This window comes from Erinaceus europaeus, chromosome 8 (assembly GCF_950295315.1).
Source record: "Erinaceus europaeus chromosome 8, mEriEur2.1, whole genome shotgun sequence".
NCBI classification, from domain to species: domain Eukaryota; kingdom Metazoa; phylum Chordata; class Mammalia; order Eulipotyphla; family Erinaceidae; genus Erinaceus; species Erinaceus europaeus.
In genome coordinates, this window is record NC_080169.1 from 94,129,237 (window position 1) to 94,153,500 (window position 24,264).

The 24,264-nt window shown below is 37.1% G+C and overlaps 1 protein-coding gene across 1 annotated transcript; it reads right to left on the minus strand.

Moving 5' to 3' along the window:
- Positions 1-973: 973 nt before the first annotated feature.
- On the minus strand, positions 974-21,357 carry LOC103121175 (hyaluronidase PH-20-like). Its single transcript, XM_060195724.1, has 4 exons — positions 21,221-21,357; positions 12,615-13,710; positions 12,104-12,193; positions 974-2,215 (listed from the first exon to the last, which is right to left on the minus strand). The coding sequence occupies exons 2-4, from the start codon at positions 13,569-13,571 to the stop codon at positions 1,499-1,501; spliced, it is 1,764 nt and encodes a 587-aa protein (XP_060051707.1). The 5' UTR covers positions 13,572-13,710; positions 21,221-21,357; the 3' UTR covers positions 974-1,498.
- Between the last annotated feature and the right edge of the window lie 2,907 nt (positions 21,358-24,264).

Below are 24,264 nucleotides of genomic sequence, written 5' to 3' on the forward strand. Positions count from 1 at the left end.
TGATTACTGTAAAAAAATGGCGACTAATCCCTAGCACTGCAAAAACGTTATCATCTGTTTTCCATGTATACCATGCCTCGGCCTCGCATGAGCTTAATGTTCAGCTTGGCGATGCGAGAATCTGGCATGAAGCCCAGCCAGTCTATCTTGGCGTTACTCTTGATCGCACTCTGTCATTTCACGAACATCTCATAAAAACTGCAGCAAAGGTGGGCGCGAGGAATAACATCATTGCAAGACTGGCCAGCTCCTCATGGGGCGCGAGCGCTTCCACACTACGATCATCATCTCTGGCATTATGCTATTCTGCTGCAGAATACTGTGCCCCAGTATGGTTCCGTAGCCCCCATGTCCACTTGGTCGATTCCAAATTATATTCCTCCATGAGGATAATTTCTGGAACCATCCGTTCCACCCCGGTTCCATGGCTGCCAGTTCTTAGCAACATCGCCCCGCCAGATATTCGTCAGGATGCGGCATCATGTAAGTTCATTTCCCACGTCTACGCTCGACTGGACCTGCCAATATACGTGGATATCTTCGCCCACCCTGTCCAACGCTTGACGTCTCATCACCCAATCTGGTCCCCTATGCCTACAATGAACTTCTCTGTTCCAGACTCTTGGAAACAGAATTGGCAGTCAGCTGAGGTAAAGAACAAACACCTCATTACAGACCCCTGCAAGCGTCAACCCGGCTTTGACCTAGCACGTTATGATTGGGCCCTCCTCAATCGCTATTGAACAGGCCATGGCCAGTGCGCCGCTATGTTCCATCGCTGGGGAGCCAGAGACGACCCAAACTGCCCCTGCGGCTACAGACAGACTATGACCCACATAGTCAACGACTGCCACCTCTCCAGATTCAAAGGAGGTCTCAAAACTTTACATCAGGCTCAACCTGATGCTGTTGACTGGCTACGGAAGAAGGGCAAACGCTAGAAGAAGAATTGTGAAGGAAGAGATTTTTACACTGACATTTTAAAGATATTTTATTATAAATTAAAAAGCACTTATAAAGACATACCTTTGAAGCAAACTGGTAATACTTAAAGCTTCACATTTCTCAGAAAAAGAAAAAACAATAGACCTCTAATTGTTATAGGCCTTACAATCAGTTTTCAACAGAACCAAAAAACATCAGTTGCTAATCATTCCTTTCATAGATTGACACTGTATAAATATTTGCTGAAGACTCATAGAAAATAGAAAATATGTAATTTGCTATCAATTTGAAAAGCAAATTGTATGCTATATTAGCAATCAAGATTTAAATCAAATGAAATTCAACCAAAATGTAGGATGTACCAGCATCACTGTTTTGAACATTATTTGCATAAAGTTGTTAGTCAAAATTTTTTGGTTATCAATAACACAATAATTATATGTCCAATTGTACATGAAGAGCAATTTTGTTCAAAAAAGAATGTAGTAAAATTATTATCCTGGCCATGTTCTGCTTATCTCGAATATAAGACACTGCATATGAACATATTTAATCATATGAAAAAATAACTAAAGCTAGCTAAACTAGTATATATAAAAGTGTAAGAGATACCAAAATGCAAAATGTAGATAGGAAATTTAATTGATGCTGGATTTTTAGGGATTTGAGTCTTGTTTTCCTTCTTGTGGAGAAAATGTAAATCAGAGGTAACGTTTTGCCAGTTAACACCTTCACATTCTTTATCTGTGCCATTTGCAAACATTTCTTGCATTGAACACTTGAGCTTGAGGCATTCATGGTAGTCAACCCCAGGTTCACATACAGAATTTACATAAGATTCAACATCTGTGGGATTTTCAGAAACTTCATCTTCAAGGTCAGATGAGAGATCATTCATTTCTGTACCTAGAAAGGCTTCTATACAAACATCGTCGGCAACACATACATTAATGATATCAATGTTTTGTATATCAAGAGTTTCATGACAATTGATATGGGGATAACAGCTGCAATGAAAATTTTCATAAAAGTACCGCAGATCTTCTAGTGTGGGCTTGCCATCTACTATGTATTTTCCACCTTCTCCAGATTGAATAACAAAATGTTCTGGGTTCAGGTGAAGATAGTCACTTGAATTCCAGCTTTTCCTGGTACATACTCCATGTTCTTGGCAAAGCACTTGGCTACACATTTTGGCTGCTAAGGTGACATTGATTAAATAAGGATTCAGTGTACTCTTCATGTAAGTCTCGAGGTCCATGCAAGATTGCTGTAAAAAGAAAATAAGGTCAGATATAAAGGAGAAAGTTAAACTGTATGTGAATTAATTCTCTATGACAAGTAATTCCTAAAGAAACATGCATACACACACACACACACCAAATGGTGTTTTTTTTTTTTTACCTTTAAAAGATTTTTTTTTTTAATTGTGCATGTAAGTAAAAGCCACATGCCATTTCACTTCCCTAAACTATAGATTGGATGAGGTAACATGCCCTGGTCTTTGTCTTTATTAACAAGTAGTAAGTTTATGTGGTAAAGACAGAATAATATCAATTATAGTATCAATTATAGTGTATAATATTAATTATGAGCTATATCATGATATCAATTATAGCTCAAGTTTATGAGGTAAAGATAGAATAATATCAATTATAGCTCAAGCTCTATGTCTCAATTCTATGTCTCAATTCAGTGAATGAATAGCTGTGTGAATTTGGGGGTTGCTCAAGCTTTCTGAGGCTTAAGATTACCAAACTAGTTATCTTGGGAAAAGTAATTACCCAGATAAAACTTCATCTTCATTAGCTGTAATGCAAGCATATGAATAGCTCCAGTCTCATAGAGTTATAAAATGAAAAAGTGAGTAGGTGTACAAAAGAGCTTAGCACAAGACCTCAAGAAAATATAAATATACGAAGTAACAATGCCTATCAAATTTAAATAGCATTAGAGAAATTTATAAACCAGTTCAAATTTGTATGTTTTATATTAAGTGGTAAAGTTCAAGTTATTGGGTATACTACACAGCAGTTTATTTTCCCACCACAATTATACAGGGGCTTGGTGCTTGTACAGTGACTTCACAAATCCTGGCATCATGTTTTCTCCATCGTTATTTTTGAATAGAGTGTGAGGCAGAGAGAGATAAAGAAAAAGACAGAGAGATGGAAAGACATCTGCAGTACCACTCCACTGCTTGTGAAGTTTCCTTCTTTCAGGTAGGGACATGATTCATTTGCATATAGTAATGTGTGTGCTCTACTGAGTATGTTACCAGATATACCCCACAGCAATTTTACAAATTATTTATTTGGAAGAGTGTGAGTGATGACTAATCATGAGATTAGTTTCTTTTTTTGTAAACAGAGGGCAGTGTTCTTTTTGAAACTTAGGTGATAATTGTTTTCTTTCATGGTCAGCAGCTTCAGAGTAAGCAGTAGTGCTAATCATTCTACAGATCAAAAGAAGTGATGGTGGTAATTGAACAGAAATCATAGCAGCTTCCACTTCTGTCTATTTCTTGTGATGACTGGAAAAATAATAGTCTTCTTTTAAATTTTCTTTAAAATATTTATTTATCCATCCCCTTTTGTTGCCCTTGTTTTATTATTGTAGTTATTGGTGTCATTGTTGTTGGACAGGATAGACAGAAATGGAGAGAGGGGAAGACAGAGAGAAGAGAGAAAGATAGACACCTGCAGACCTGCTTCACTGCTTGTGAAGCGACTCCCCTGCAGGTGGGGAGCCAGGAGCTGGAACTGGGATCCTTATGCTGGTCCTGGTGCTTTGTGCCACCTTCATTTAACCCACTGTGCTACCACTCAACTCCCAAATATAGCCTTCTAATACAGTCTACAACCTAGTAAACCTATATGAGACTATGCTCCCTTACTTAGCAAAAAGAACTTTACAGATATGATTGAAGGTATGAACCTTAAAAGAGGAGGTTATTCTAATATATCTGGATGGACAAAATCTAGTCACATGTGTCTTTAAAAAGAAAAATTCCAAGGGGACTTGGGTGGTAGTGCAGCGGTTTAAGCGCAGGTGGCGCAAAGCCCAAGGACCGGCATAAAGATCTAGGTTCGAGCCCTCTGCTCCCCACCTGCAGAGGGGTCATTTCACAGGCGGTGAAGCAGGTAAAAAAAAAAAAAAAAGAAAAAGAAAAAAAAAGAAAAGAAAAATTCCCAGTGGAGATTTTAAAAGATAAAGCGGAAAAAGGGTGGTAAATTCTAAGATATGTTAGATTTATCTCCGTGCTGCTGATTTGAAGATAAAGGAAAGGCTTAGAATTTAAAAAACTGTAGTGGCTTCTGGAAACCATAGAGCAGAAAAGTGTCAGTTTTTTGCTGCAATAACAAGGAAATTAATTTTGTCAACATCCTAAATGATAATTCCAGGATTCTAACTTAGAAAGGAATATGCACTTCTTATATTTGAATTTTTTTAATTAATGAGATCCATGTTGGGGCACATGCTGGTATTATCTTAGAGTTCTGACCTATTAGAATTCTAGGATAAATTTCTATTGCTTAAACCATTATTTGTTGTAATTTTAAAGACAGTATTAGATTCTGTTTAAGTCTCCAATAGCTTCATAAAGTATTTGGAAGAGTACTCAAGTTTTTCTTTTGGCATATACAAAAGCCTATACTTTTCTTTCTTTCTTGCACAAGCCTCCCTCACCCAATGGACATAATGCACCCGGTGGACATAATAGCAGGTTCAAATTCAAGACAAGTTTATTTCAAATTACACTTAACCACTGCACTGTGTCTACTAGAATATATGTACCACAATTTTAACATGATTGACTCCATCTTATTACTTGCATCTTGGCTTGAACTATTCCTGCCTTAGATTCTATCTCTGTTTATTATAGTTCTTTATATAACTCTTTTTAAAAATCACATATATTTTCTTATTTTGTATTACTTCTTTATCATCAGTATTAACCCAAACTTTATGAGTTCACTTGGTCAATATTTTTTCACCCCTAATTCCTAGTGCAAAAGATAAATGAGAGGTTACATTAGGGATAAATGATATTGATATTCTCCTCATACAGAAGCTAGTGTTAGGCAAACGAACAAGGAGTAAAAGGATGAGGCTGGTTTGATGGTCTATACAAGATGTAGCCTCTGGAAAAAGTTTAAACCGTATCTTTAAAATGTGAGGTCTGGTACATCTAAAAGATAAGCTTGCCATCGTCAATATTTTCTAACAATACCCAATTAAGCTACTAGTCTGGTATCATTGAGAGCAGAATTGGCATTCTAGTGCACCATCAACACAGTACGGTATTTATGCAGATGAGAATAACCCCAAGAGTATATGAGCAGTAATAAAACAAAGTATAGTATTGTTACATTTTATAAATTTAACACTTGATTTTTAAAACCAACTTGTTTTTGTAATTTTAAGTAATAACTAACTGTGTTTAGCAACCAGGTCACAAAATTCCTGACTCTTTAATAAACAAATCTTAAGAACTGAAACCCATTGAAGCTGGTTCTGTCATACAACCAGACCTCATAAAGTGGAATGAAAGGGAATTGTGTGGTTATATGTTATAAGCTGTTTTTAACTCAACAATAACTATTGCTTACAAATAGGTAACAACTGATTTTTCAAGATGTCAGTAAATCAGAAGAATAGGACAGGGTATCCATGACTTTTTTTTTTTTAACAATAACATATGAAATAGAAAAAGGAACAATGTTTTGTTATGATATAGTATGGATTCAAAATGATTATAAAGTGTGAAATAGAATAGAAATATATAGAACAGAGAACACAAAGAGAAATAACAAGATAATATAAGTAAAAAATCATATGAAAATTGAAGAATTGCTCCTGTATGAATAGTACTGAAGATTATCTGAGAATCGTGGTATAAGAATGATAATCTAAAATTAAAGTGTAATGAGTATACAAGGCAATGGAATATGACATCATGACATACTGCTAATAGATGCACCTGAATGATTATTCTGCAAAATAAAAAAGCATTACTAAAGTGGAAATTATATATATACATATAAATATGTCAAAATGTACATTAAATTTATTATAGGATTCAGAGAACTCTTACGGAGTTTATAGCTGTAGAAAAGCAACTACATGTATGGTCGCAATTAGGGGAATTATAGCTTTAAAATGTTTGCCAGGAGATTTTTCTATAGGAAAATTAAGTTTCTCCAAAGCCTATTTCCATTATTTCTTTTAATTAGTGATCTAATCAGAAAAATAGAGATACACAAAGTATTAAGAAGTTAAATGTGAAATTAATAGAATCTCACAAAATTGACAGATGTTAATTATTTTTACGAAGCAAGTAGAAATAAATAAGAGTATTTTATCAGGAAAAGAGCCCAAATGATCTCTTTGGGTGTTAGAAGTTAAAGTGTCTCCTCTGAAGGACAGTGGCTCACCTTCTAGCGTGTACTCGCATGAATGTTTAGTTCAAGTCCCTGACTCCCAACTGTGTGTGGAGGAAGCTTCATGAGTGATAGAGCAGTGCTTCAGATGTCTATCCTCTTAATCCATCCCTAGCTTTTTCTCTCTCACTCTTTCTCTGTCCCTCACTCTATCAACAAAACAAAAAAAAAAAAAAAGGAAAGAAGAAAGAAAGGAGAGAAGGAAAGGAGGGAGGGGGAAAAAAAGGGAGGCCGAGAAAAATTACCACTAGGATGAATGGATTCATGTAGGCAATTAGGCCCAGTCATAAGTCTGTTGGAAAAATTCTATTGTACTTACTGTTGAATGTAAAACATTAATTCCCCCCCCAAAAAAAATGAGAAAAAGAAATAAAGTGATTTCTGTAAACTGCATCGATTTAAACTGGGGCCCATATTCAGCACAGGAGCCTATGCAATTTCTGCATCCCTGTAGGCCTGAACTTGCATTCTGTGGTCACAGCTAAGAACATTTCAGGTTATACTAAGGGGTCTATTATGTTGTTCCTGATGGAGATGACAAGTAACCTTGGAGAGAGGGATCTGTTAAAGATCTAGGCCTATCATTTCTGTGTGAGAATCCCAGGACTGCCTGACTAGGGCCCCAGATGATGGGGTGGCCTGTTAGTGACCACAGAGTCATCATTAAAATATTCCAGTCTCTTGCCCTTATCCAGTGCTTGTAATCCTTACTTTGTCTGACAAGGTTAGCTATGGAATGATTGAGAGAAGTGAAATAGGAAGTAAATGAGGAGATTGTCTAGGTCTAAGTAGAAATTATTTGATTAGGTATTTCATGATGTCTTTTTTAAGTCTTTCTGCTTGCTTGCTGCATTTCTTGACTCTGTAAACTATTGTGTGCTATTGCTTTAAGGTATATACTTTCCCCTAACGTATGGATACATGTGTACATATGCCAGTTCAAATCAATGGGGTTTACAGTTAACAATATTTATGTTCTTTTCCCATATTTGGGAGCCACTCTTCTCTGATCCAGCTTTCTAGTCCTTTTACCTACTCTGACACCATCTCCCCAGACAATACCTTGGGTTCACCTGCATGGGAACTGTCAGGCTCAGGCAAAAACTAGTAAAGTCATATGCCACTTGGAATATACCTAAAATAGACCTACTAGATTTTTCCAAAATGGAGACCTCAAATATTCATTTGCAATATCCTTGCAAATGAATTTTCAAGAGAGGGTGGGATAGGAAGTTCTGGTAGTGAGAACTGTGTGGAATTGTAACCTTTGGTCTTGTCAATATCTCCATTTTATAAAGTAAAAAAATTAAAAAGTGTTTTTTATATAGCTCTTCACCTCATCTTGGATGGAACTTGAAAGAATCTTGTTCAGTGAGGTAAGTCAGGAAGAGATAGATGAATATAGGATGATCTCACTCATGTACGGGAATTGAGAAATAAAATTATAAAGGGAAACAAAAAGCAGCACTTGGGCTGGGTTAGATGTACTGCACCAAAGTGAAAGACACTGAGGTGAATGGTGACTTGGGGGGGGGGTTGGCTTTTGATCCTTGTGCATGATGGTGGAGAAAGACATGGGCTGGAGGTAAGAATTTTGCAATAAATGAAAAATTATACATATGTATCAATAAATTTACTGTAAACCATTAATCCCCCAATAAAAAATTTAAAAATTACTGAGGTCCATGAGCATGATTTGATATACTCTATAGCACATTTTATTTACTAGTAATCTCTCATCTGTAAGAGGAGAAAAAAGTACAGCTCCAACCCAGAAGTCCATGAGAAGACAGCTTTACTCTTTCTTTGAGTTGAAAGGTTTGAAGAAGATTTAAAGACATAATAAGGATAATTAACATAAGGATGAAGGAAGAGAGAAAAAATATTAAGTCATGATAGCAAAATACTTTTTAAGCTATAGAAAAGTTGTAGAAGAAAATGTATAAAATCTATAATACTTGGAACTAAATAGATATATTTTTCCAGTAGAACAAGCTTTACTTAAAAAATTCTTTAAACTTGTTCCACAAAAATATTGTTTAAAATAAAAATTGATGATTTCAGTCCTTCTGAATATTTTGGGGTTTCTTTGTTCGTCTTCTTCTAGGTCTTTAAGATGTGCAATAAGGTCATTTACTGGAGCCTTTTCTTGTTCTCTAATGTGTACTTGTATGGCTGTGCGAAGTTTCCCTCTAAGGGAAAACTGCTTTGGCTGTATCCAATATATTCTGATAGCTTGTGTCTTCATTTTCATTGGTTTCTACTAACATCTGAATTTCTTGGTTGAGTTTCTCTGTGACCTAGCGGTTACAAAGCAGTATGTTGTTGAGTTTCCAAATTTTGTGACTTTTAGTAATTTTCTGTTTGTTGTTGAGTGTTAGCTTTACTCCACTGTGGTCTGAGAAGATGCTCGGGATGATTACAATGCTCTTGAACTTGTTGATAGTGTCTTTGTGGCCTAACATGTGGTCTATCCTTAAGTCTACCTGCGTATCAGATGTCAGGTTCAGGAAAAAACTAGTAAAATCATGGGCACCTTGGGATATACCTAAAGTAGACTTACTAGCTATTTCCAAAATGGGGAACCCAAATCTTCATCTACAATATTATTGCCTTTAGGTTCATGAGTAGTCAACAATTTTTCTGGCTTTATATGTTAACTCTTTTTCAGCCACCAGGTTCCAGATGCCAACCAGACTTCCCTGGGCATACAACCCCACCAATGTGTCCTGGAGCCTCACTTCCCCAGAGCTCTGCCCCACTAGGGGAAAGAGAGCCAGGCTGGGAGTATGGATTGAGTATGGATTGACCTGCCAAAGCCCATGTTCAGTGGGGAAGCAATTATAAAAGCCAGATCTTCTACCTTCTACACCTCAGGATGACCCTGGGTTCATATTCCCAGAGGGTGAAAGAATAGGAAAGCTATCAGGGGAATAGATGGGATATGGAGTTCTGATGGTGGGAATTGTGTGGAGTTGTCACTCTCTTATCTTATGGTCTTGTCAGTGTTTCCGTTTTATAAGTAAAAGTAAAAAAAAAAATGAAATAAACATTGACAAATAAAGAGGGCTTCTATTCCCCTCTCTTTCCCTTTCTCCAGATAAGTTTTGAATAATTGTGTAAGATCTTTGAAAATGAATGCCCAGTAGAATGCTGCCACTATTCAGGATCACTTCTCTCACTGTCAAACTGCTTCTTCTGGAGTTTCATCCATTTCAAAGGCGTCTATCTCCTTTTTAAGTCAAATGCCTTGAAGTCATTTTCTTGCTTTTTCTTCCTCCCTAACCAATTTACTCAGTTCTGTTGGGTTATAATTCAAAAATCCAGATATTTATCAGTCCCTATAATCTAAACAATATTAAGCCTTCTTTCCCAAACTCAGTATTAAGATTCTTCTCAATTGAACTAAGTAAATTTTCTGAGTGTTAATCAGAAATTTCCACTTATTTGCTCAAATATTTTACTGGCATCACATGTCAGACCAAAATCCCCATGACTGTTGGGTAGTATGCCCCCCCCCCCCACCCTTTAAAGCCTCTGTCTCTAATCCTGCTTAACTAAACACCGGCATGCCTCCAGGGCATTGGTTTAATCCCACTGGTTCAGGATGTCTTTTTGCTCCATCCCCTCTCCTATTACACCCTGATTTCCACCAGTCTTCTTTTTTCGCTCCACCCTCTCTACATCACATCCTGTTTCCATCCTACTTGGCGAGTATATATACAGCTGCTTTTCTGAGTAAACACACTTGGGATTGCATTCTGGCTCTGAGAGTTCCAGAGTCTATCTCCTGCGATGCTAGGCTAGCTCGGCAGGAGTTCCTGATCCCTCTCCCACACAGCAGCCTAGGCTGGCTCCAGTTGAGTTCTTTCCAACCCAGAGAGCACTTGCTTGGGAAGAAGCACCCTCAGGCTATCCCGGCACATTAAGATTGTTTCTCTGTTATTTATAAACTCTCTCCCTTCTGCCATACTAATTACACTCAAGCTGCACTGACCCTTCCTCATCTCATTTGAAGTCAAGCCTGAAGGCCATTGTATAGATTATTCCCCAGAAGCCAAAGAATTGGTCCCTTATTTTCTTAAAAAATATATAAATATTGGTGGGGTCATCTTCCCAGAGAAATCAGGTTGGCATCATGTTAGCATCTGGAACCTGGTGGCTGAAAAAGAGTTAAGATATAAAGCAGACAAAACTATTGACTACTCATGAACCTGAAGGTAAGAATATTGCAGATGAATGGGGGTATCCATTTTGGAAAAAATTAGTAGATCTATTTTAGTTATATTCCAAGGGGCACATGACTTTACTAGTTTTTGCCTGAGCCTGACAGCTAACATGCAGGTGAACCCAAGGTATTGTCTGGGGAGTTGGTGTCAGAGTAGGAAAAGGACTAGAAAGCTGGATCAGGGAAGAGAGTGGCTCCCAAATATGGGAAAAGAATATAAATATTGTTAACTGTAAACCCCACTGATTTGATCTGGAGCCCATATTCAGCACAGGAGCCTGTGTTAACCTCACATACTTATGGGTCTGAGCTCACATTCTGTGATCAGGGCTAGGAACATTCCAAATGCAAATTTTAGGACTCATCTTCCTTGGGTGGTAGAATAGGTTGTCCAACCTCCCTTTGGAGAATGCAATAGTCCCTAGTATTATTGATCCACATTGAGGACAAGGTCCTATAAGGGCTCATAAAGGGGTCCATTGTGTTGTTCCTGATGGAGATGACCAATGGCAGTGGCAAGAGGGATATGTTAGACGTCTAAGCCCATCATGTCTGTGTGGGAATCACAGGACGCCCTGATAGGCCCCAGGTCCCACTAGGGAAAGAGAAAGACAGGCTGGGAATATGGACAAACCTGCTAATGCCCATGTTCAGCAGAGAAGCAATTACAGAAGCCAGACCTTCCACCTTCTGCACCCCAGAATGATCCCGGGTCTATACTCTCAGAGGGATAAAGAATAGAAAGGTTTCAAGGGAGTGGATAGGATAGGAAATTGTGGGAATTGTGTGAAATTGTACCCCTCTTATCCTGTGGTCTTGTCAGTATTTCCATTTTATAAATAAAAATAATACATATATAAATATAAATAATAGAAATAACTGAATGAAAAAATAACAAAATATTTATGGACTAGTTTTAACTCTTTTGAGAAGAGACATAACAAAATGGAGTAAAAATATTTTGCATAAAAAGCAAATACAGGGCAGGGTGGTGGCACACTTGGATGAGTGAACATGTTACAGTGTTCAAGGACTTGGGTTTGAGCCCCAGCCCCCAGACCTGCAGGGGAAAGCCTTCAGAGTGGTCAAGCAGTGTTGAAAATATTTCGTTATCTCTTTCCCTCTCTGTCACCCCCTTCCCTCTTGATTTCTGGCTGCCTCCATTCAATAAATAAATAAAGATAATAATAATAAAAAAGAAATCAAATGTCATGTCAGAAACTAGAAATGTAGTTCTACTTTTATAACTAGGCAACTAAGACCCTGGTGAATTTTTTCACTGAGAATTAATTAACTTTAATTGGCAAGATTTCTCATTGTAAATAAGTAACAATATTTTCCTTTTTAACATATAACCCCCCAAATGAACAGTCTGTATTCATTGGTACCTACTATATGCCAAAATTAGTGCTATTTATTCAGTTCCATAGCCCCCACATCATGTAAATTGTAAATGTTTTCATTTTTAACTATCAATTCAACTTACCTTACTTTGGCTTACATTGAAACTTCCCCACATTATAGTCCCAGAGGCACCTAGGGCAACACCTTCACCAATTGTACTCACAAGATCAGTCTGAAAGAAAGAGTTAACAAGGAAAAAAAAATCAAAGTACTATATATGGAATAGTAACAGAAAAGTTGGGAATGTTAACAATAAAAATTTCAATATTGTTTTACTTTTTATTTGTTTCCTACAAAATCATTGCTCTATCATGACAAAGACAAATTTTCAATTATTATTTTTAAAACATACAGTCCCATGGTATAAAAAAAGAAGAAATTGATTTAATACACTGTTTATAATCCATGATTATACTGATATTATGATTATATTAAAATTTTACACATCCTTGACTTGCATTAAAATAATCTAGTTTCCTATGGTAATGTTGCCAAAAGCTATTAACAACTATATTTCACTCTAAACACTATGTTAATTTTCACAAAAAAGTGTGGACACTATTTCAAAGTCCTCAAACCATGATTTTTCTTACCTGAGGAAGATATTCCCCAAGTGCATCTGTAAAAACTGGACGAGTGTAGATATAAATTGGAAGTGGATCTTCAGTATTATGAGCTCTAGATGCCCGGATGGCTTCTTGAATACGATTTTGGGCATAGAGTGTAGCTTCAGGAGTAGAGCTTAACTTGGAATTCAAATAAATGGATGGGTAAAGGGCAGTGCTTTCCTCCCATAACCAGGAGAGCTCATCATTTCTATTCTTTTCTATATCAGAGCAACTTCCATCATAGTCTTGAGTATTATAAAGATTATTATAACAATCAGGGAAGAGATAATAACCCCATATGTAATTTGGTCTCAGTGATGTACCCAATTTCAAAGTTTCTTTCATGAAATTCTTTGCTGCTTCTTCAAAATATTCTTTGGCTAAGATGTTGGCCTCTGAATCATTCAGACTTTCATTTTGTTGCTTAACTGACTCGATAGACCTCTGCTGATAAATATCTTTAGGTTTCCAGTTTCTTTCCCAGAGAGGATTCCACTCTCGCCAGTCAATGACAGCCAAACCTATCTTGTCTTCTGGCATATAATACAAAATATCTACCTTAGCTTTTTCCAGATGGTTTTGTAGGGATCCTTTCTGTGGAATTCCTCCATTCACATTTGTGAGTGTAACATTATCAATATAAGGATACAGGCCAAGTCGGTCAAAATAAAATATTGTAATACGTTGTCCAGTGATATCTTTTTGTGGGCTTCCAACTAAAGAGAAGAACCTCAGATCTATTGGCTCATTAAATCTTTCCTCACAAATTTCAGTTGGGGCATTCCAAGCCCAGAGGAATGGAGTATCGGGAATAAGTGGAAGTGCTCTGAAATCCCTAGTCAAGGAAACTGGAAAGAGAAGGAAGATGAATACTACCCCAGGTATTCCACTGCACCCAACAAAACAATTAAAGAAGATAGGAGTGGAACTTAGTATTTCCATGGCAAAGAATAAGAATTATGATCATCACATGTCTGTCCCTACACACTTCGATTTTTCATAGTTGATGTAATGCATGAGCACAGAAAATAAATTTGCTTCAGATTTGAGGAATTATTTTCCAAGTTGCTTGTCTGTAAGACTAAAAATAAAGAAAAAAGAATATATTGTTATAAACACATATGTAGTTAAACTACATTTGCATAAAAATAATGTAAGGTTTACCAAATTCTCACATTTATTCAAGGTGCTTAATACAAATTTTAAAGATGAATAAGGATGTTCCCTTGTGTTTGAATCAATGAAAATATATAATGCAAATCCATAATAGGTTAGCACTGTATCATTTTCCCCAGGATGTGTTTAAATTATTGTTTTATCACTACTGATAGTGAAGTTAATCTAAATGTCTATCATAGAATAAAGTGAACATTATTATAGTTTCAGTTTCCTTCTTCCTTTCCTCTCTTTCTTTCTTTCTTTTTTTAAAAATTTTTTTATTTTTTAAATATTTATTTTATTTTATTTATTCCCTTTTGTTGCCCTTGTTGTTTTTCATTGTTGTAGTTATTATTGTTGTTGTCGTTGTTGGATAGGACAGAGAGAAATGGAGAGAGGAGGGGAAGACAGAGAGGAGGAGAGAAAGACAGACACCTGCAGACCTGCTTCACCGCCTGTGAAGCGACTCCCCTGCAGGTGGGGAGCCGGGGGCTCGAACTGGGATCCTTATTCCGGTCCTTGTGCTTTGCGCCACCTGCGCTTAACCCGCTGCGCTACAGCCCGACTCCCTCTTTCTTCCTTCCTTCCTTCCTTCCTTCCTTCCTTCCTTCCTTCCTTCCTTCCTTCCTTCCTTCCTTCCTTCCTTCCTTCCTCTTTCTTCCTTTCTTTCTTTCTTTCTTTCTTTCTTTCTTTCTTTCTTTCTTTCTTTCTTTCTTTCTTTCTTTCTTTCATTTTTGCCTGCACGGTTATCCATGTTGGCACTACAAATCCACCACTCTCGCTGACCATTTTTCATATTTTATTTTTGTCTTCTTGTCTTTCTAGTTATATTTGACACGACAGAGAGGATATGAGAGGGGTAAAGAGGTAGATAGAGAAGGAGAAAGATACCTGCCTACCTGCTTCACTACTCTTGAAGTAGACCTTTTACAGGTGGGGGATGAAGGCTCCAACCTAGTCCTTATGCTTGGTGATATGTGAACTTAACCAGGTGGTATGCTGACACCTCTCATAAATAGATAAGAAACTGCACATGCATGGCAATACCCTTTAAAATGTTTTTTTAAAAATATTTATTCATTCCCTTTTGTTGCCCTTGTTTTTTTCTTTTTGTAGTTATTATTGTTGTTGGCTTTGCTGGATAGGACAGAGACAAATGGAGTGAGGAGGGGAAGACAGACAGAGGGAGAGAAAGATAGACACCTGCAGACCTGCTTCACCACTTGTGAAGTGACTTCCCTGCAGGTGAGGAGCTGGGGGCTCAAACCAGGGTCCTTATGCTGGTCCTAGCGCTTTGCGCCACCTGCACTTAACCTGGCGCACTACTGCCGGACTCCTGGAAATACCCTTTTAAAACATTATTTTCCTAATAAAGTTTAGAAAAATTAAGATAAACAGCATTAATGGGAATGTATTAATAGTAAACTAAGACTGTAATAAATGCCATAAAGGATTTATACAAAATGAAGATGTTGTATTATCTCAGTGTGTGGAATAGAAAAACAAATGAAGAGAATAAGTAAATCTAAATAATGACAAGACTTGGGCTTGGTCTACAGAACAAAAATTACAAAGTTGAACAGGTTGATATTTAAGTGCAAAGAGGTGGTCCTGTGGAGGAACAATTTAGTATTTAGTATGATACTTTAGCATTTAGAATACCTGTGGAAGGTACTTTAGTAGAGGAATATTGGCACTTTGTTGGTGGGTCTGGTGTAGAAACATACTGAAGATTTTTGAAGATATGCTTTAAAGGCATTATAGTCTTGCAAACCTTTCTTAATGCAAAAATTAAATGCATTTAAAAGTATTATAATGATAAAATATTAAAAGAGAAGGCATATTTTCTTTCACTGTTTTGTAGTTATATATTAATTTTCCATATGGTCTAGACTTGCTTCAGTTTCAGGAGGTAAGGAATATAGACTACCAAAATCTAAAAAGCAATAGTTAACACGACCGCTTCTATCAAACTCAAATTAATTTACCACTAGGAGGTTTAATATAACTATAATATGCAATACTCTTAATCATCTGAAGGAAATGAACTCAATAATAACTACTATTGATATTACTAAAATAAGCTACAATGAGTACAACATATCATTTATGTAACAAAGCATGTGGCAGATACTATCTAAAAAAATGTAATTATGGGGTCAGGTGATGGCACACCTGATTAAGTGCACATGTTGCAGTGTGCAAGGGTCCGGGTTTGAGTGCTGGGTCCCCACCTGCAGGGGGAAAGCTTTGAGAGTGGTGAAGCAGTGTTGCAGGTGTCTCTCTGTCTTTCTCCCTAACGGTCACGCCCATCCCTCAATTTCTACCTATCTCTTTTCAATAAATAAAGATATTAATTTTTTAAAAAAAGTAATTACAACATTTACTTTTAACGTCTTTTACTTATAGAGATATGCTAATGTTGTGGTCCAGGAGGTGGTGCAGTGGATAAAGCATTGGACTCTCAAACAAGAGGCCCCAAATTCAAATCCAGCAACACATGATGTCTGGTTCTTTCAATCTCTCTCTTTCACTCTCTCTCCTCCTATAATTTTCATTAATAAAGAAAATCTTTAAAAAAGAGAGATACGCTAATGTTAACTATTGTTTTTGTGCCATTACAGAACTCCATAGGAACCAGAGCACATTTGCCTTTGTAGCTAATAGGAGGTAGAATATGTGTGTGTCTCCTCACCAAGAACAGAGGAAAGCAAGTGTATACTATAATACTCACCTGAAACAAAAGGAATGAGTTCAGAAGTTCTGGAAAAAATGACTAGTCACCTAGCTAATTTAAAATGTGTCCATTAATATTTATCAAACCACAGGAAAGAAACAACTAATGGGAAGGCTATCAGGGGAGAGGGGTAGGATGTGGAGATTGGATTATGGGAATTATGCAGAATTCCCCTTATTATTATCCCTCTTATTCTATGGTTTTGTTAATGTCTCCTTTCTTAAATAAATAAATTAAAAATTAAAAAAAAACTGAACCAAAAAAAAAAAAAGAAAATGAAGGAAAAAGATGAGAAAATACTCAGGCAACTAATTAGTATTGGAGGCAGATCTATTTTAGAAAATTTGGATCAGGTATAAAGTTGGGGTATTAGATATAATATGAGGTTGTGACATGGATACAAGATCCTTATACTTCTGGAGAACTGATGCGGTTTCCAATGGAGAGGATGGAGACTCAGAACTCCAGTAGTGGCAAACATGTGGAATTATATCCCTCTTATATTATAATTTTGTAAATTAATATTAATTCACTAATAAAAATATATGAAAGAAACTGGATAAGAGCAAGACTGGCTCACCAGACTAACCCATCATCTGGGGCTCCAGTCAGGGAATTCCTGTATTTTCACATAGATCTGATGGACCTGGACCTCTAATAGATCCCTCTCTCCACTGTCACTGACCACTTCCATCAGCAACATCATCATAAGCCTTCTAGAGGGCTTTTCCAGGACCTTGTCTTCATTACTAAGTAGCAATGGCGGGGACTACCCACTCTTGAAGAGAGGCTAGGTCATTCTACCCTATCACTTGAGGAAGACTTGTCCTGAAATGAGTGCAGCCTAGAGTGTTCCCAGATGTGACCATGCCCTAATCTGGCTTTTAATCCCTATTCTCAACTCTGACATCATCTTCCCAAACAATGTTTTTAGTCCGCCAGCATGTAAACTATCAAACACAACCAATAATTACTAAAGTCATGGGCCCCTAAGAACATACCTAAATAAACCTCTTAACTTAAAAAAAACTTTATTTATTTATTGGTTAGAGACATCCAGGTAGAGAGGGAGAGAGAGAGAGAGAGAAACAGACACCTGAAGCACTGCTTCACTACCTGCAATGCTTTCCCCCTGCAGGTGGAGGCTGGCCCAAACCCAGGTCCTTATGCATAGTAACATATGAGACAAACCAGATGCATCACCCCCTGGCAGCTAGACTTCCTAACTTCTTTCCACCTTAAGATCCCTATTCTTATCTGTTCTATTCCTACTTTTTGGTTCTGATTTATTAAACCTTTTGTCCTGCTTTATATCTTACCACCTTTCGGCTTCCAAGTTGCGGGTGCTACTATGATTTCCTAGGCAGAATACCTCACCAATGTGCCCTGGAACCTCACCTCTCAAGAACCCTACTTCACTAGGGAAGATAGAAACAAACAGGGGATATGTATCAACTTGCCAGTATCCATGTCCAACAGAGAAGCAATTACAGAAGCTAGAATTCCTAACTTTTGCCTCCCATAAAAACCTTTGATCAATACTCTCATAGGTGAAGAAATGTTAGAGTAAGTTTACTAGAGGGCTCTGAAGTTCAATTCCATGAGGACCCAGAGAAAGAAGAGGAAAAAGGAGGGATATTCATAAGTAGCAATAGGTGTAGGTGTGACTTAGGAAAGAAGACAGGACCATAGGGGAAAAAGGACAAATATGTATAAATACAGACAGACAGTTATAGAAATAATAGTCAACCCATACTTGTGACCTTGTGAGAACTACTGCAGTTTCCAATGTATGGAATGGGGACTCAAAACTCTACTAGTGGGAAATGATGCCCCCTTTATCTCATAACTTTTAAAATCAATATTAAATCACTAATAAAATGAAAAAAGTCTGGGCATGGTCTTCAACAAAGTGATAAAAAATGCTTACTCTCTCTGCTTAAAAGAACAATGTGAATTTATACCCCTGTTATCTCATAATTTTGTAAATCAATTTTAAATTGCTAATAAAATGTTTAAAGTATACTAATTAAAGAATTAGTTCATATAATAACATCAGACAAAAGACATCTCAAAGACGTGCTCACTTGTCAACAAAATTGAAGGGCAATTAATCTCCCAAGGCTATGTGTAGTAAGTACATAGGTGCTTAATGAATGTTGATGATTTTAGCCAAAAATATTATTTCTAGGAAGTTGTATGCAGTTTATTTGCTTCTATTAGTAAGTTCTATCCTATATGTTTGCATGATCTATAAAGATAGACTTCTCCAATGAAAAGTTGATTTATGTACACTCCTAGAAAAATGTAGACATATAAATCAGTAGTTGATTAATATGAGAGGGGGAAAATCAATTGTATGTCTCAAAGTTTTTCAAAACACAAACTGAATCTTTTTAATATATAGGCTGTGTATTTGATATGCGGGCTCTCTCAAAAGCCTAGACCAAGTAGATTAGAAGCATCCAATAGCACAGCTATATACAAGATACTGGATACTGTACAGCAAACCACCTTTTGCAACCCACAATGACCCTGGGTCCATGCTCCCAGAGGGATAGAGAATGGGAAAGCTATCAGGGGAGTGGGTGGGTTATGGAGATTGGGTGGTGGGAATTGTGTGGAGTTGTACCCCTCCTACCTTATGGTTTTGTTAATTAATCCTTTCTTAAATAAAAAAAATAATAAAAGTTGATTTCTTGAGAAATATTAAGGGTCTAACTCCACTCTTCATTTGCCTTTTCAATTAAGAGTGTTAAGGTGTTAAGAGTTTCTCTATAAGACCTTTGTTCACTTAGTCTTCATGTTCTTAACTAAGAAATACTGGAAAATGTCAGTTCTTGACATCTTGGGGAGTCCTATCTGACTATTTGTGTTTTTCTCCTTCATAGGAAAGCAATCACAACCAAATCTCTCAGATCTATTGTGAATTAGGAGTTCATGTAAAAATTTTTCAGTAAAATAAATAAATAAATAAATTATGGTACTTGAATGTCACAAAAACTCATTGGGATAAGAATTATCCTCCTCACTTTCTAAATGAGAGCATAGAGGGAAAATAAATAATTTGTAGACAGTTTCAGTGAAGCATGAATAAATGCTGGAGCTATCTGTAATAATCCTGCATATATTAGGATATAAAGTAAATGAAGAAAAAGAAGGAAGAGACATAGCCGGAATGTAGTCTCAGTTCCAAAATCTGAGAAGAGATATGTATAGTCACATACTTTTTCTTTCTTTCCTCTTCCTGTCATTACCCTTCTGTCTCACACATCTGCACAATTTATCCTAACCACAGCATGAGTAGATAAAGGAAAGGACTTGTCCCTTCTTCAAGTTTTCACTCAATTTCAGTAATGTTTTTTATCTCTGAACAATTTTTAGTCTAATCTGCTGGATTTGGATTACAAGATTACATCTATTTCACTGGAAAGCTCAGGTTTTCTGGTGAGGAAGATTAACCAACTACAGTTTGGCTTGATTTGTTCTTTAACTTCATTAATTTGTTTCATCTGTTAGTGGATAGGCCATGTAAGATGTTTCTGATTATCTCTGTATAAACCACTGTGCTATCTACCCCTACTCCTCCATGGGCTCAGATAATTTATTTAGAATAAATATAAGGTGGACACAATTTTAAAAAGTGGTTAAATGGAGTATAAGCCAGAATCAAAGTCCCAAACCATGGTTTGGCTGAAACTAGAGCCCTCCTTAGTCTCTTGAAGCATCAAGTTAAGTATCAACACTAACTGGCAGCAATTGAGTGAGAACTTCAGAATTTAAAAAAGAAACATAGGGGGCCAGGTAGTAGCACAGTAGGTTAAGCGCACATGGCGCAAAGCCAAGGACCCTGTAATGATCCTGGCTGGAGCTCCCTGCTCCTCACCTGCAGAGGCGTCGCTTCACAAGTGGTGAAGCAGGTCTGCAGGTGTCTATCTTTCTCTCCGCCTCTCTGTCTTCCCCTCCTCTCTCCATTTCTCTCTCTCCTATCCAATAACAATGACAGCAATAATAACAACAACAACAATAAACAACAAGGGCAAAAAAAGAGAAAAAATAGCCTCCAGGAGCAGTATATTCATAGTGTAGGCACTGAGTCCCAGCAATAACCCTGGAGGCAAAAAAAGAAAAAAAAATCATAAATGGTTCCACACTCATCATAGCCCTCAGAAATGTTCTGACTAGTGGCCAAATTGTGAATTCTCCATTATTATATTTTCTTTTTAAACTTTATTTATTTATTGGGGAATTAATGTTTTACATTCAACAGTAAATACAATAGTTTGTACATGCATAACATTCCCCAGTTTCCCATATAACAATACAACCCCCATTAGGTCCTCTATCATCCTTCATGGACCTGTATTCTCCCCACCCACCCACCCCAGAGTCTTTTACTTTGGTGCGATATACCAATTCCATTTCAGGTTCTACTTGTGTTTTCTTTTCTGATCTTGTTTTTCAACTTCGGCCTGAGAGTGAGATCATCCCATATTCATCCTTCTGTTTCTGACTTATTTCACTTAACATGAATTTTTCAAGGTATTTATTTTTAATTTTTTATTATCTTTATTTGACAGAGATAGAAATTGAGAGGGAAGGGGCATATAGGTAAGGAGAGAGATAGAGAGACACCTTCAGGTGCACCACCACTTGGCCCCTATTATTTTTTTCATTATATGTCTAAATTACCTACTTCTTCATGAAGAAGTCATCTCCTGCATTCCTGATACTACTTGGTGGTTTCCTGGTCTCTTTAAACTGTGGCTGTCCCCACTGTCACTATAATGGCTGCTTCTCTCTTCTCCACATGATCTGTTGCCTTGACTTTTCCTCAGAAACTGGTGTTTCCTTGTGTTCTTTTCTTTGATTAGAACATTCTAAGAATCACCAAACACAAACACTGTTTTATTCTAGCTTGGAACTTTGTCTTTCCTCTGCACACTAGAATTGGTGACCCTGGGATAATCATGAGGTGGGGTGGGGTGGGGAAGAGTCTTCCTTATTACTTTGTGGACAGAATAGGTTCATGCTTCCTTGTTTCAGACTGTGTTCGTCCCTCCTGCAACTGCAGTTTTAGTTTCTGACCAGGTTTTGTCACCTTCTTAAGCCAAGCCTGTGTGTTCCACTGTGGTGCTATCAAGATTGCAGCCTGTCTCCTGCCAGCTTCTGGATCCTGGTTCAAGCTGTTTTTTTGTCCTGAAAATTTCTTGTCTACCCCTTACCATGCACACCTGTATCCACTTGAAGCTCATGGAATGTCTTCAAACTTTGCATTTGAAATACAAGATTCTGGTTTCTTTCTTTCTTTCTATCTTTCTTTCTTTCTTCTTTCTTTCTTTCATTACTCTACTTAATTGTCCCTCAGTATGATATTGAGAAAACAAAAACAAAACAAACAAAAAACACAGATAAATTTATCTGCACATCACACAGTTGGACAAATGTCTGGTTGTACATAATTGCTAATTACATATAGGTTTTGTCATCAGTACTCAGAACACATGAAAAAGGTTACTGATCATGTTCTATTCAGTTTTTCATATCTGGAAGTTTTAAAGTATGATAAGAAACTACCTAGCGTTTTCCCCCAAATTTATTTAGTGGGGAAATTATGATTTAAATGAAGTTGTTGTTATATGGGTACACTTTCTTATCTTCCTGTGACAAATGTCTGAATACCATTCCCCCAACAACTTAATTCCTTTTCAACTATCTTGCACTCAGATCATCTCCAGTTCCTTTTACTTCTGACCAATTACTTCTCCCCTAGAATCCTTAGCTTTGTTGAAATAAACCACATCCACCCCCCTTTGTATTTTTCCTTTCTTTTCTAGTTGGATTTTTTTTATTACTTATTTATGAGAAAGATGTGAGGAGAGAGAGAAAGAACCAGATATCGCTCTGGTACATGTGCTTCTAGAGACTGAACTTGGGACCTCTGGACCTCAATGGTTATCAGTGGATAAACCAATGCTTTATCCACTGCGCCACCTCCAGGACCACATTTTTTCTAGTTTCTTAGATTCTACCCATAAGTGACATCATTCAGTATTTTCTCTCCCCTGACTTATCTCACTTAACGTGATTTCTTCAATTACCAACCAAAATGTGGTAAAGAAGATGATTTCATCATTATTTGTAGTTAAGTAGTATTTTATTGGGTACATATACTACAACTTTATTACTCACACATCTTTCCTTGGGCATATGGCTTCCATATTTTCACTTTGTAGAGGAGGTTGGAGACCCTCCCTCTCTAGCTAAGTCTCCAACAATCTAGGATTCTGGGTTTTGTTTGTTTTTGTTATTGTTTGTTTGTTTTTTCACAGCTTGAGGGTTGAAGATCAGCCTACTTCTGAAGCAGCTCAACTAGTCCACTTCCATTGGAATAACAGATCTATGCACTCCTGAGATCTCTGTTCTTTTTAGTTACAGTTACTAGATATATGTAATAATATATTTTATTTTATTTTATTCATTTTCCCTTTTGTTGCCCTTGTTGTTTTATTGTTGTTGTTGTTATTGATGTCATCTCTGTTAGATAGGACAGGGAGAAATAGAGAAGGGAGGGGAAGACAGAGAGGGGGAGAGAAAGATAAACACCTGCAGACCTGCTTCACCGCCTGTGAAGCCACTCCCCTGAAGGTGGGGAGCCAGGGGCTCGAACTGGGATCCTTACTCCAGTCCTTGTGCTTAGCGCCACCTGTGCTTAACCCGCTGTGCTACCCTCTGACTCCCCTGTAATAATATCTTAATCTTGAGATTTTGAGTCCTGCTTGATATAAACAGAATGGGTGACAACCTCCAGTTCAATAATTCTATATGGAAGCCCTATGTGTGATGTCTGCCAGTAGACCCTTCCTTCTCCTGTATTCTTCTCTAGTTACTATGTTATTGCACTCATACTTCCTCTTTTCTCTTGGCAGTAGGAAGATTCCCTTAGAGTCTCCTGTTTAGGGATATTTGAACAGTTTTACTCCTAGAAACAGATGTGTAACTCAAGGCCCAACCTTCTCTTTCCATAGCACACTGGAGTTCAGAGAAAGAGGTAATACAGGGTAGCCCAAGGGCATCCTTTTTGGTTATTTCCACAGATTCCTCTGAAATTCACACAAGTTATCATCACAGTGCTACTTGACCACAACATTTTAAAGTATCTGCTAGCTTCTTCAGGTCTAATTTCTTCAGAGAACCTTTATAGTTTCCTTGATAAACTAGTCTTTAAGTTCTGTCTTTTAAAAATTTTGTTGGGAGGTTAGTGAGTGACACATAGGCACAGCCTTTCTTCTCCCCGTGGTATCTAGGAGACACACCAAGACATGGACCCAACTCTTTTACTTTCATCCACCAGATGGTGCTACTTCCTTACATTTTCTAAAAAGCCAACATCTGAAAGAATTTATGGTAGGTCTTAAAAGCCCTGCATATAAATTCAAATTTGCAAAGTTTTTTTTCCCCCAAAACTGTAATACCAAGAAAAATTTTGTTATATTGAAGTCTGTCAGTTGTAACTAAATCCAAAAGTAGCACATTCAGGTATTTGACATTTAAGTCATTCTTCAGCATTTAAACTAGAAGTAAGATAAAGTGATTATAGGCAGTTTGTAGAGATAGAAACCATAAAGAGAGTTAAATAAGGGGACTGGGTGGTAACACACCCTATTAAGTTAACATAGCATTAAATGTAAGGCCCAGGGTAAGAATTCCAGTGTTCTAGCCCTGTTCCCCACCTGCAAA